General features: G+C 39.8%; 1 protein-coding gene across 4 annotated transcripts in view; it reads right to left on the bottom strand.

The window, feature by feature from the left end:
- Positions 1-15,450, bottom strand: part of INPP5A (inositol polyphosphate-5-phosphatase A) — a 329,370-nt gene that overhangs the window by 197,364 nt on the left and 116,556 nt on the right. For all 4 annotated transcript variants that reach the window (XM_020794993.3, XM_078391263.1, XM_078391265.1 and 1 more), the window contains one exon: positions 12,739-12,826. In XM_020794993.3, coding sequence (XP_020650652.2) covers positions 12,739-12,826 — 88 coding nt within the window. The remainder of the gene's footprint in view (positions 1-12,738; positions 12,827-15,450) is intronic.

Raw genomic sequence — 15,450 nt, 5'->3', positions numbered from 1 at the left:
GACGAGGGGAAAAAAGAGGGGGGCTTTAGAACACATGTTTTTGGGTTCATGAAGAGAGATGCTTGCACAACCTTTGCATTTAGCTTTCCCCTTCTTTTATGTACACTTTAAAAAAAAAAAAAATTACAGATCTTATATTCACTTCTGTGTCTACACCCCATCCTAACAGCAGCAAATCTGGAACAGGTGCAATAAATACAATGGAAAATGAAGACAATATTTTCCTATGCAGAAATTTCCAAAGCAGTAGCCATGTTAGTTTGTTACAGCAAAAACAGCTATGAGCCTTGTGACTCCTTGTACTGGATACGTTTTGTTAGATTATAAAATTTTGTGGAAACCATCCCACTTGTTCATATGCACAAACATTTATCCAATCCTGGAGAGAAGGGAAGTATGAAATGCAATAAAAGTTCTTAGTTTTTAGGTTTTGCAATTTTGACACTAACTCGACTGACTTGCCTCACACATGTTCTATTCTCCACAGGGAACACATGCTAAATTTACATTCTGGAATCTGTGGCAGCTGATTTGGAGAACACTCTCCATGGAGAGAACCTTCAAAGCCGAGTAGAGTACAGCCAGTCAAGGCCTAGAAGAACTCCTTAAAGATATGAACTCAGGACAGCTCTTTATAGCCTTTTCACCTTTGCGGGGTTTCTTTCTCTCTTTTTTTGCCATGAGACGGGAAGAAGCTGTACATTTTGTGTGTCAGAGAAAGCTTTAGGAAATAAGATCCTGTGTGGCATTTCACTCTTAATGCCTGAGAGCTGTAGTACGACAAGACAACTGGTGAAATTATAGGAAAACAAATGTGTAATTTCTTCCTCGTTTAGCCATTTTTGAGGCTGCTGTATAGGAAAGTCATTAATGTTATGTCCTCCTATTGATGTTCTAAGCCTTTCAGGGGATAAGTAATGCTTTCCCTATACTCCTCCATGTGGCCAGTTAAATTAGACACATTATTTCTGTGCTGTTGGAGAGCACTGATCAATAGACACTTGGAAAGCCCTCAACAATCAAGGAGCAACATTTCCTTCGTATAAGAAGAGGTCTCGTTTGAGTTTGCCTGTTTCCAGTTGTTCAGTTCAACAAAGAAACAGTTAAGTATTTCTGGCACTTTAATACTACCGTCAAAAAGCAGGAAATTATCTTGTCTGCTTAAAAAAAACAAACCTCTAGATAAAGCCAATTCCGTTACTGTTTTTCCTTGCTTCATTGAGTTCAGAGGCTGGTTTGGAATATCTTGCCACACATTAGCTGTTAATGGAACACAGTAATTTTTACAACCTTGTAAACTGCAGGATATATTGATGTACAAATCTTTTTTTAAAAAAAAAATATTACCAGTAATTCTTCCACTCACAAATCACAGTTAAATGATGCAACACACTTTCTCTCCTTCCCTTTTGTGTATCTGCATGCAGAGACAGAGATATACACATAGAAAGCCTGATAGGAGATTTTTGTGTACAGCAGTGCGATTTGCAAGGAAAATCCTTTCTGATTTCTTTTTTTCCCACAGTTTGCATACTAAGTGTTAGATCACACTTCATAGTCTACTCAGACAAATGCATTTATGCCACCTGATTATTGTCCTGTATTTAAAACTTAATTATGTAGACGAGGATTGATATCAAACTGCCAAATTAAACAATGGGGTTGGCAGAAGTGAACAGGGCTTGAAGTGAAGATGAGACTTTAAACATTTAGAGCAGTAACTTCACAGAAAAAGCAACTCCCAAACTACTGCTGTCACATCTAGAGCAGAAGGGGGAAACTCTGGCCTTCTAGCATACAACTCCCATCAGCCCCATCCAGTATGGTAAGGCATGGGAGGGGAGGGCTTCACCCCAAAATACGTGGAAGGGTGAAAGCTTATCACCCCTTCTCTGAAGCAACAGTCAGCCCCCAGAGACCTCTCTGGCTCCCTCGCTGGGTGTTTTTAAGAGCAAACATAAGACCTGGCTCTTTAGGCAGGCTTTCCCTCCTGTCATCACTTCAATATTTTTCCCTTATTGAACCACATTACTACTGTTTTTATTCTATTATATGTTTTTTATTATATCTATTATTGTTAGCCACTCAGAGTAGACTTCGGTCTAGATGGGCAGGGTATACATTTAATAAATAAATAAAGGGTACAGAAGATTTGAAAACAAATTCCAAAGAAAGCGGCCAAACTGGAGATCTTGATGAGCAATAACTAGTTAAAGATGATACCAGTTATCATTAACCTGAGTTTGTTGTTTAACCCATGTTTTCAAACCCCAGTTGAACAAAGAGCCATATAACTAAGGTTAGCTTCAGATCTATTAAACTTGATGGCTTCAGGCATTTACTTATAGTGTATAAGCATGCAATTTTGGCAGCTTTTCACTTCCGCCAACAATCAATGTACAGTATATGGATCAGTATTGCAAGGATTATATCACTAACAGCTTTAATATGTTTTTACTTTGATATATAATCTTCACACCTTTATATTACAGCTTTACAAGCATCAGATGAAGTTGGTTTTCACCCAAGAACTTGTGCTGTAATAAATTTTATATCTTTAAGGTATTACTGATCTTAAAGTACAATTCTACACTTCTTGACTCAGAAAAAAGCCCCATTGATTTTGATGGGACTTAGCCCCAGGAGAGTAGACATGCCATTGCAGCCTTCGTTTTTCTTACTGATTTAATAGGACTTTCCCTCTGGGGTGTTTTAGAAGTGTAAATTTGTAAAAATCCACAACTTTCCCATTTTGGATTAAGAAATATGGAAAGTTTTAATGTATGTAAATCTATCTAAGAGTAGATTTAATTAACATCGTATCTGAAATGTCATCTGTAATTCAGCAGTCTGCATAAGGAAGTGTGGCCAGTGTTTAGAATATTTACTTACCAATCAATTTTTAGGTAGGCATTTTGAATGCATACAAGTCCGTTAAGATTTTTATTAGAAAAATGATGCATCAGAAGATGTAGCAGTTTCAGAATATCATATGACAGCAATAGAAAAAAAGAGCTTTCAGAATGAAATGATGCTTTCTCTTCTACCATCAATACTTCATTATAGCAAATGCAATATTCAAAAGCTCCAATATTCCCATTACTTCATATCAGTAACTAGCATTCATGTTGTTTATTCCGCATGTCATGCTGCTCTTATTTATGAATTAGCTGAACATCTATGGGCAAATGCATTAGCAAGTTTCATCATAACAGCATTTCATTATTTTGCCAGCAATTATTTTTAGATTTTACCATCTGATGGAGCTTTGAGAGACTGCTCTGTTCAAAGCAGACACCTCATCTAGCATAATATATGCTTTTCAAAATGCTCTTTTGCCACTTTAATCATTTGCCAAACTACCTACACAAACTTAAAAATACCATTAGTTCTCTGCAAGTTTCATTGAAATCAGTGGAATTTGTGTAGCCAAGTCATGCTGAATGGCACTCTTGCTGAGCCATAAAGCTTTATCCTGTTACTATATTTTCCTCCACATCATGATTTCCTAACACTTTAAAAGATCCTAGGCCTTAAATCCAGGTGGACAAATAGAGACACTTGGTAATGTTAAGGCAAATATGGAGGGAACCAGTGGTCTTTTAAATAACACCAATAAGATGAAGTTAGAAAATATGGCTTCCATTTCCAGTCAAATTCTAAAAACATTTCCTCAAAACTTAGTTCCAACTTATACAAGGCCAAGTAGCCCTAATTTATTATTTCTTATAAAACAGGCTAACCCCTCATATGTACCCATAAAACATACCTTTTTTCATACTTTTTTCATATACAGTACTTATTCACTTGACAATGAAGCAAAAGAAGAAATAGGAAAAATGAGTGAAATAAAATCAAGCTTTTCTTCTAGATCACCAGCATTAGTTTTATAACGTAATCAAAGTGATTGGGAAAAAATGTTGGCAGGAATGGTGAGAAGGACTTGTTTTTGAATGCTAACCATCAAAACACTGACATGAAGTCTTAATGTGATGTTACAAATCCATGTCTACACTGTAGCTGATTATTCTTAGTCTTATTTAACTTTATCTTTTATTTAAAAAACTTCATCTGACCTGATATATTTTAAACCCAGTTTCAGCCAGGAATTCAACACACTCATCCAATATATGCATATTTTGTACTAAACACAGCTAGAGTACATGCTGGGCATTCCTTTTTTAATCACAGAAACAATTATTTTTATTTTCAGAAATAACTGAACACATATCAAGCATCATACAATAAGCTATGGTCAACAATGCAGAAAAGAAAAAAGTCTGCATTTACTTAAATTTCATTAAAATTCACAGAAGCTGTACAGCCACTGAAGGATTTATGAATATAACTATGAGGGTTGTGTAAAAAATTTATTAATTTATGTACTGATTTGGATTGTTTAAATCTGGCCATTTCAAAGTTATGTCGGTTGTTTGAATAATTTTAAATTATATCAATTTTCATTTTCTTGAATTCTTTGATTTTCTATACTAAACACTGAGTTCTTTCATACAGGGTGTGATATTAAAAGCTTATTAAATATATAGATATATACTAATTGTATATTATATAAAATTAACCAAAATTTAACTTATATGCAGAATACATCATGCGGAAGGCTGGACTGGAGGAATCCCAAGCTGGAATTAAGATTGCAGGAAGAAATATCAACAACCTCCGATATGCAGATGATACCACTCTGATGGCGGAAAGTGAGGAGGAACTAAAGAACCTTGTAATGAGGGTGAAAGAGGAGAGTGCAAAAAACGGTCTGAAACTCAACATCAAAAAAACTAAGATCATGGCCACTGGTCCCATCACCTCCTGGGAAATAGAAGGGGAAGATATGGAGGCAGTGACAGATTTTACTTTCTTGGGCTCCATGATCACTGCAGATGAAGACAGCAGCCACGAAATTAAAAGACGCCTGCTTCTTGGGAGGAAAGCAATGACAAACATTGACAGCATCTTAAAAAGCAGAGACATCACCTTGCCAACAAAAGTCCGAGTAGTCAAAGCTATGGTTTTTCCTGTAGTGTTGTATGGAATTGAGAGCTGGACCATAAATAAAGCTGACCGCCGAAGAATTGATGCCTTTGAATTGTGGTGCTGGAGGAGATTCTTGAGAATTCCCTGGACTGCAAAGAGAACAAACCTATCAATTCTAAAGGAAATCAACCCTGAGTGCTAATTGGAAGGACAGATCCTGAAGCTGAGGCTCCAGTACTTTGGCCATCTCATGAGAAGAGAAGACTCCTTGGAAAAGACTTTGATGTTGGGAAAGTGTGAAGGCAAGAGGAGAAGCGAACGACAAAGGATGAGATGGTTGGGCAGTGTCATCGAAGCAACCAACATGAACTTGACACAACTCCGGGAGGCGGTGGAAGACAGGAGGGCCTGGCGTGCTCTGGTCCATGGGGTCACGAAGAGTCGGACACGACTAAACGACTGAACAAACAAACAAACCAAAATTCTACCAAAGTGAAAAGGTTTAACCACTCCAAACCACAGCCATTTATTAAACAAAAAAGAAGTGGGGATTGTTAAACAAATGAAATAAGTGAACAGAAAAGAAAGAGAATATGTGCACTAATTATGAATTATAAAGAAAATGGATACATATTCTGTTGCCAAGATATTGGTCAAGATCCTCTATGCAAATTTAATAACTTTTGGAATTAAATTGCCCCTAGTTAAGAAATAACCACAGACATTGTCCATTGGAAATTGAATCATACAGCTCAGTATGCAACAGTGTCTAACTTAAGGCAATCCATCTCCAAAAGTTACACCACTTGTGTTATACTATCAAAATGTATTTGCAAAACGTGGTAGTAAAATTTGAGCCACAAAATAATTAGAATAGAGATGGAGATGGGTGGGGAGAGATAATCTAAATAAAAACAAGAAATCCACCACCCCGCCCGTCCCCAATGAACTAGAAAGAGGTCTAGCTCATTGGGACAGGTATCTCTTTTTATACATGTTAACCTTTGAGATGGTACAGACATAACAGCTGATGGTACAGTAATCCCACTAGGCAAGAAGCCCTTAATCATCCACACCATGTTCCGTGGAGCAATATAAGCCAAAAATAAGAGGAAAATACAGATTCCTGCACCAAGAACATTGCAACTATAGAAAGGACTAGAAAAAGTTAATCTTAACGTGTTTGAGCAGAAACTTTAAACATTTCAATAATTCGATGGCATAATAATGATTAAAGACATGGTGCAATTACTTTACCTTTGTGGTAAAGCTAGGAATAATTGTTATCAAAATGTTAGCTTCAACTGTTCTATAATAATGGTATGATTGCCATGTCCCGTACTGAAGACAAACCACAGCTGGAGAGCCTGTGAGATTCCTGATATTGTTCAGCTTTCACCAGCTAGTATGGCCAATGATGGAAGATGTAGTCCATCAAGAACTGGAATGCCACAACACTGCTGCAAGGAGCAATAAATAAGGCCTTGGCCTTTTAGCCAGTTCAATTTCATTCAACAGGTTACTGTTGGGGTTTTATATTATTTTACTTTATTGCCGGAATAGCAAGCATGTGGCTCTCCAGCAGCTGCTGGACTGCAGTTCCAGTCCTTCTTCACCAGTGGTCACACTGGCTACAGCCAATGCAAATTGTAGTACAACATCCACGGTGCCACACATTTGCTGCCACCACATTCACAATGGAGGGATGTAGGGAGTGTCAGACGTCAGGTTGGAATAAGCTTGCACTCCTCTAATCCTGGCATTCCTTCAATGAACGCGGAACATTCTAATGTACATAACCATCCAATATGTGTGGACCCAGAGGTAGCAACTGACTGTTGGATATAATCTGGAAAACTGACAGAAGAAACAGGCCACGACTGTACACACATCTGACAGAACACACAAAGGCCCCATTTGAAAGTCAGATGCTTGACTGAATGGCCATGGCATCTGAAGAAAGGCACATGATGCCTATTTCGCATCCACTGAGAAAAGTTATTAACTGATCTGTCAACTGATTAATGCATACTGTTTGGTTTAAGGACAAAAATACTGTAAGTATTTCAGGAAGAAGAGTAAAAAGTCAAAAAGTTTTTGTCCTCCCAGGGTTAAAAAAAGAAAGAGGCAAGAAATACATGACCCTATGTGAGAAACAATTTCCACCTGGGGTTTCAGAACACGGACTAAGAGCACAGCGCAGACTAGGCAGCAGAGCCAAAGCTAGGCCATCTGAAGTTGTGTGGAATCCAAACACCCTCTCAACCTAGAGATGCTGGAAAGGATTTAGGATTAAACTCATCTTGACCTTTTACTCTGCACTTATATGACTCTTTTGCTAGCACAGCACAGAGGTCTCTGTGGGGAGATCTTTGAGAGATGTCCTGTCAGCACAAGAGTGTCTCTGCCAGCAGAAGAGGCTTTTGCCTATTTTAAATTCTCTACAGCCGGCACATCCTTAGAATTAAGAATATACTGTAAGAAAATAGAAGCTAGTTCGCGTAAGTTACTAAGGTTTTGGTGCAAATCTACATAAGACCACCTAGAGATGGTACCCATTCTCAGAGAAATGTAGCCTAAAAGGAGAAAGAGAGACAGATCATTCTTAGATCACAGAAAGCTTCATCCAACATCAGACCTGTCAGCTTGTTGCTCCTACAATAGGACTTCTTCTTCCCCCACAAACTGGCTCAGTGTCCCTCCAGGAATATGCTCCAAAAGGTCTTCAGACTTGGATAAGAAGGAATCCATTTTGCCAGTGGTATCCTGACACCCATATCCACGTACAAGCCCATACTGTCCCACTGAGAATCCACAGCATCCAGGTTTGAACTCAGTATTTGTGCAAATCCACTGTCATAAGAAGTCCACAGAGGACCCAAGGATTCCCTTTCCTGAGTTATCCATGGCTCGGCTTACAACCCTAATGCCGGGCAATTTCAGTATTACTCTTTTAACTAAGTTTTCAGAACTGAAACCAAACCATACACAAACATCCTCCCTCTTTTACTATATAACCCGTATTTAGCACAACCAGCCCAATTTGCAAAAATAACATTTCAAAATCACTGACTTCTACATTTGGTATTCTCACGTGTTTCTTGCTACAGTTTGGATGTCTTTGTGGCTATCCTAATTCTGGATGTGGCACTGTGTAGACAACGGTGTGGCCGTGCACCCAAACTATTCTCAAACATTTATTGGCCAAAACCGCCTCCTTCCATTTTCTTCCCGTTTATTTACTTTGATTCAGTACAGTAAGAAGCTGTAATTCGATGTTAAAGTAATGCTTTTGCGCCACCTCCTGGCGAAGGTGTGAAATTTTGTCCAGAGTGAGTGGTAAGATGGGGGGACGAGGAAAGCGAACTACTGTAGTTTGAGTTTTTTAAAGAGTCAAAATAGCCTCTGGGAGCTCACTGAGTACTGCATTTGAATTCTCCTTGAACTACATTCAATTAGGTCACTCTTCCTAAATCATCTTATGATATTTAGCAAAACTGCCTAACTGCCACCGTTAATATGCTCACAAGGTCCAAGATGTTCTATTCATTTCTGGGAACACACTGATATTTTCCTGAGACCCATTAATAATTCTCATAGGATTTATGTACAAGATAAATTCAATTCAATTTCCTTTTTCAATTAATGACCAATTATACGAGCCAGCCTTGACTGAAAAAGCTGCTCAAGTATCATTAATCTAACAAAAATTAACTTTACAATTTTTGTAATAATAAGAACATAATTTTAAGGTAAAATGAAGCTCCTTCTTTAATAATGTTATCCCATATTATAGCACAGTTACTATTACCTTGTTAAAAGGTCATATTAGCTCAAGATACTGAAATATTATCATTGTGGAAGCTTTTATATTTAAACTTAAAAGAATCTCCACACTGATTGCAAATAAATTCGGGTTGATTTAAGTGTGTAATTTGTGTACTATTCTTTCTTAGTCTCACATTGTTACTGTTCTCATTGTTAGAACTACTATTATTATTACTACTAGCAGTTGTTGCACTGCCTTAGGCAGTTTTTGGTAATAAAGCTGTATTTGCCATGTTGATGTGGAAAGGTGCTGGTGGTGGCAGTGTTTATTTTATTATTTCTATAAACAAAATGTGGGATGTTATGGATATCGCTAAACAAAATGTGAGATGGTAATATCAATCGTAACAAATGGCAACAGTTTGAGAAGCAGAGAAAAAGGTAAATGATGTTGGGAAAAAAATATACAAGTGATTCCAGAGTGGGTTAGAATATATTATGCAGCAGTATAAAAGATGTGCAACCAGTAAAACTACAGAGGCACCTCTGAATTAATGTATTACATACATCACCCTCCAACTACCTTGCTTTAAAACAGGGGTGGACAGCTTGTCGGTCTTTTTTTAATATCATACCTCAAGGTCCAGCAACCTGAGCCTGGGGCAAAGGACATAAATTTAGAATTAAAACAAAAACAAAAGTCCCTCTTTTTTTTTTGCTACTCTTCTAAAACAACTGGAACTCAGTTCTTTCTGATCTAGTGCAGTTCACTCGAAAGATTTGTAAAAATCAGGATCTACCTTCTGTCCATTCCCATTCTACTACTATCCAGCACTAAACTATCTAATCGAGGGACTATCAGGAAACAGTGGTTTTCACCTGACAATACAGTAACTATTGTCCAGGTACAAGGAATTACACAGCTAGAGTACCACCAAAGAGAAGGCTATATTACATGCCAGGGCAAACTGAATCTTTGTTAGGTGATGTCCTGACACCATTACATGAGGATCCCTCCTGTGAAGACAAGCCAGAGATAACAGAATCAGATATGGGCAGGTGCCCAGACCTTTGGGGGTCTACAAGACCACAAGGGACTGAATCTGAGAAGCAGACCTTCAGCCAGCCCATGGGAGCAACATGAAAGGAAGTAGACAGTCGTCTTTGACGAAAGTTTTTTTTTCTCCCAGGAAAACCAAAAAAGCCAAACCCTACAGCTGATGCAACCCTTCTTCAGCAGGTCTGGAGTTTGTAGCTGAGTGCTTGTGGGGCCCGGGCAGCCAAGATGCAAGAACCAAGACTGTTGGTTACAAGTTTGCTATGTTCCAGGGTCCAGCATGCTTTGTGCCCACCTCTTGCTGCTGAACTGTTACCATGCGCAACCTTTGGATTGTCGAACTACAACTTGCTTGTCTCTGACACACCTGGACTGGCTTGACCCCAGTCTGCCTTTTGGGTAGGATTCTACCTACCACACCTTGGACTGCTTTTGCTTTTGATTCTGGGCTTCAGTGGCTGGGCTTGTTGGGTACTTCTGCCTGCACAGACTTTTGGAAGCCAGCCTGGGGGTAGCAGGGTGGATGACAGAATAACTACAAAACCATCTCGGCAGACATCATATAACAGGAGAAGCATAATGGAGCTATGGTTCACAAGGTCAAAGCCCCTGGATTTTTAAGCAGGAACTATGGCATTATTAGCCATGCCCCTTCAAGGCTTCCCTGTTTTATCTGAGTTTAACTGCAGACCTCACAGTAACGGGGAAAGAAATGGGACTTTTCTTAGAAATAGTATATTGCTGCAAGCTATCTTTCTTGTAAAGCGAAGTATTGGATGGTGGTTTCTTCTTCAATAAGCAATTAATACCCATGAACCTCACAAAAGATCTGCTCCTAATTTTTGAGTTGGACCAATCCAACTGCTACATTTTTTTACTCTGCTTTTGGGGGGCAGGGTGGCTATGGAAACTGCCCTGATGAGCACCTGGACTTCCAAATATACCACTACACACCTGTTTATCAGACAAGAAGATAGAAGAATAGCCAGTTTTAGCCTTTAGTATATTATCCATTAAATCCAACACCCTGGATTTGGTTCAGTAATAAATAGCATGCAGTGTGACTCTTTAAGGGTAAGTGTAATCTACAAACTTTCCTCGAGGCCAGCTCCACACCTCTGTAGCATTACAATAACCTGATTAGATGGCTCAGCTGGGCTACCTCTGTCTATGAACAACTGTACCTAGTGAACCAGCAAGAGCTGGTAAAAACTCTGCACCACTGGGCCTTCAATGGCATGGATCAATCAAAACATATCAGCAGACTGAAAAGTATTTATTCATGAATAATGCAAAGACATCGATACCAGGATAGTCCCTAACTCCCAAATGCGACAATAATAAATCTACAGTCTGTCCACCTTGCCATGGATTACTTTAGTTTTCTGGCCTTTAACCAAGCTATTGATGCTGCAAAACTGTTTTCATTGCCATGTTGCCTCTGATCCATGAAGCAACTTCTAGCCAGTGATAAAAAAACTCTCCCCCAAGAATGTGTCTAATGTCACTACAGCATCTTGGATCAATCAGTTCCACAAACTCACAATGAGTTAGATCCCATGAATGGACAGGTTCCTTCCATCCGACAGAACCCATGGAAGGACAAAAGGAGATGAACACCTTCTACCAATATCTGGGATGCCCTCGTCACATTTTGCTCTCCAATCAGTTTGTCCCTCTTTTTCATTACTCCAGTTTGCTGTCATTCTGCAGCTCTGTCCTTCCTCTGACTGTAGCAACAGCCGGTATCCTACCAGATATTTACATACACGCAAAAGGAATTGCTGGAGTTGCTACAGCTAATTGAAAAGGTGCTGGTCCCATGTCCATTGTGACTCTGACTGCATGCTGAATCAAGCACCTTCTTCCAAGACATAAATTATACTTTGATGTCATTTCAGCTGCCACTTCCAATCTCTGGCAAGGCAGAGATCACAAGCAAGGCAGCTATGCACAAAAGGTTCACAGCGAACATTTTCAAAGTAGATATGAAAGACAAATAATTTTATTTACTATATTAAAAGACAAGAGCACCGCAACAGAGCATTATAGGTTGTTATATTACCTTGCAAAAATAGCATCATTATGATAGTTTCTTACGTTTAAAGACATGGGTGCCTAGCTATGCAACACATGCCTTTCTCATTTACGTGCCATTTGAAAATGAAATCACGCTGCCACAGCAGTACGAGAAAAACTTGTCACAGGCCTGTGTCACTGAACAGCAATAGCTAAAACTGCTGCCACCCTGTGTAACTGTGAATTCTGCTGTGAGTTGGTGGCCTTACCAACCCTTATGATCAAACTGCAGCATTAATGTTGGTGGTGACCGTTCTAGCCTATAAAGAGAGAACGGGCAGCCAGGACAGCCCTGTAAGAAAGTGGTCCCCAACCTTTTTGCCTCCACGGACCGGTTTAGTGTGCGGGCAGGGGAGCGTCCATCCGTCCGTGCATGGGATGAGCCATGCGTGTGTCCGTGCGTTAGTGGGAGGGGCCATGCATGCGTGGGAAGGGCAGTGTGTGCAGGGGGGCGTGAATGTGCCTGCGGGGAGGCAGGAGATTTGTCTCCACAGCCCAGTCCTGGCAAGGCCATGGACTGGAGGTTGGGAACCCCTGCTTTAAGGTAAGAGGACACACCAGCATAATACAGTCATACAAACGGGTTTCTCCACTGAGCAGCAAGCACCTATCTTCATCCCAAGTGTCAATCTGGAATCTAAGTGCATTCAGCCACAGGTAAGTACTGAGCAGCGCAAACCTTGGTTACTTGGATTTTATGTCCCACTGCAGCTAGTGGGATTTACCACTTGGTAACATCATCTACAACTGCAGCCTAAATACATAATCTTCACTGCCAGATGTACCTCTCAGAGAAGAGCCGCATGATGCCGACATGAACAAAGAAACTGCATAAAGACATTTACCGTGAAATGTTCCTGTGACTTGAAGTTCTCATCCAGGTAAACTCGGGCTCTGTTGTAATCTTTCATTGCATCACTTGATAACAATTCTCTGAAATGACATATAATGAAAGAAACAGAGTAAATACTTTTTTCTAAATATTATGCACCTCTTAATTTAAAAAAAAAATCCAAAACACACTGAGGCCCCACTGAAATTCAGAAGGCTAAAGCTGAACATGGGCAGAAAGGCAATGGGAGAAATGGTGCCCCAGTTCTTGAATGGATACTCTACTTATCTTTATCTCAACTTGTTCCCATTCAGTTCTACACTCCTTTCTCATCCATATCTATAAAAACACATTCCAAACAACTATGTTACACTTTAAAATCACACAGAAGGCACAGGAATGCTTCTCTTTTTATTATGTAAAGGCCAGAACGTTGCTGCTGGTTTACAGTTGTGTAAAGGGAAACTCAGTAAGTTTTGGCAACTAACTGTTGCTCATTAATGGCGTGGCAGTTGCAATCCAGAGCATGCAGTCCCAGCAAGAAGGAACCATTTTGCTGCCAACAGTTAAGAGTGTGATCACACAAGCATATAGCTGACATTTTGGACCTCTTGTGGTGCAGTCTGGTACAAACTATTTCTCAGTGATCACAAAGCATATGGGGGGGGGGAATGAACTCCAACCCTCTGTGTCAAAGCTAGACCTTTTTGGTCCACAGCAGTAGGGCTACTCTTTTTGAGGCTAGGCTGGAGTGATCCCCTGATGGATGGAAGGGTGGCTTAAAATAACATAATAACATTGCTCCTGTTAAAGCAATCCTTTCCAGTGTGATCAGGTGCACAACCTTTTTACCAGCTAATTGCACCCTTAGTCATTTTGTCTCACTGAAGTGTAAATCAGCAACAGCTTTCTACTCATTACATTATTAGAAAGGCACAAGCAACTGTCTGTTGACTAATCTCGGTAGAGGGCACTGTTCCTCTACTTTCAGTGCGGCAAAGCTATAACAAATTCTTGTATATGAGCTAAAGGAAAAAAAGGGGACTGAAGCAAAAAAAAAAATCACCAGTGCAAGAATAAACTGAGACATCTGTTACATCTGAGATACTTCAGCAGTGCTTCAACAGTGAAAGGAATGGCAGACAAAAGGACTATGTGTCTCTATTTTTCCCTGAAGCTAAATACAGTATATTTCATTATTTTTCACCAGCAGTTGAATATTCAACATCAACAATTGTTAGCATCTACAGGCAATGTAGCACAGAGAAGCTAACATGATCAAGCCCACGCGATACCAAAATATAAGACAGCAGAAGCATCTTAAAGCAGCTCATCAACTGAATCATTCAAGCTGTGAGCTGGGAACTCAAATGTAGTTCATACAGTGCCCAAGTATGGAGGTTTTACAGGTGGGAATGTGTTCATGACCCCTGCAACTGAGGCCAGCACTTCCAGTTAGAGCTGCAGCATTCAAGAAGATGCAAGTGATTTATGTCAGAAGTTGTCCAACCACCCAAAGACAGTGCTTTGGGTGATTGGGAAATTTATTCCTGTCACAGTGCAAACTCAGTCTTCAAAGCTGATTTAACAAGTGGTTTACTAGAATATTTCCCACAGGAGGCAACATTTAGAGAAGCACAGTTCTTGGATTTCATGTGACGGAGAAAAATGCTGCACCTGTAGAAAGTCTATCTAGGCATATTGTGGATATTATGGACAACCCAGGCAGAAATCAATCAGGTGTGAATGAAGCAAGTTCTTGGGAGTTTAAAATAATTATGTGCTGTCAAGTCAATTCTGACCTACAGTGGCCCTTTTCAGAGCTTTCTAGGCAAAGAGTAGTCAGAAGGGGGTTAATATTCCTTCTTCTGGGGACATCTTGAGACTGTGCAGCTTGCCCAGGGCTACACAGGCTAGCTCTTCTCTTGGGAATAGTACTCCCAAACTCTGGCTCTGCAGTCAGATATCTAATTCACAGAGCTACAGTGGGGTCTTGACTTGAGAACTTAATCCGTATTGGAAGGTGGTTCTCAAGTCAAAAAGTTCTCAGGTCAAATCTGCATTTCCCATAGGAATGCATTGAAAACCATTTGATCCATATCTGCTCTTTTCCGTCCATAGAAACTAATGGGAAGCTGCTATTCTGCCTTTGACCACTAGAGGGGGATATTTTGTTTCTTTTTTTCTTTGGTCAAGAAAGGTTCAGGGAAGGCAGGGAAAATACAGTCCAGGCAGGACAGGACCAGGCAGTCCGAAGACTGTCTCCCAATCCACTCTCTAAACGCTGGGAGGAGTGAGGAAGCAGACAGGCACCCTTTTCACTGGCCAACAGTTAACTGAAAGTTCAAATTTTGCACTTTCCCTGCCTCCCATGTGTTTTTTTCAGTTCTTAACTCAAATCTAAGTATGTAAGTCAAGTCAATATTTTCCTATGAGAGTGGTTCTTAAGTCAAAATGTTCTTAACTCAAGCTGTTAAGTCAAGACCCCACCGTATTCAGGAACCTGGGAGATAACCCCTGTCATATTTTCCTCTGAATATTCCAGTTTTATCATAGAATCATAGAAAAGTGAAGTTGGAAGGGACCTACAAGGCCATCAAGTCCAACCCCTTGCTCAATGCAGTAATACAATCAAAGCATATCTGCCAGGTGATTATCCGAGTTTTTATTGAATGACTCCAGTACTGGAGCACTCACCAACTCCCGAGGTAACTGGTTCCACTGA

The sequence above is a fragment of the Pogona vitticeps genome, chromosome 3, assembly GCF_051106095.1.
Source record: "Pogona vitticeps strain Pit_001003342236 chromosome 3, PviZW2.1, whole genome shotgun sequence".
NCBI classification, from domain to species: domain Eukaryota; kingdom Metazoa; phylum Chordata; class Lepidosauria; order Squamata; family Agamidae; genus Pogona; species Pogona vitticeps.
Note: the sequence above shows the minus strand (reverse complement) of the source record. Positions and strands in the feature narration are given on the sequence as shown.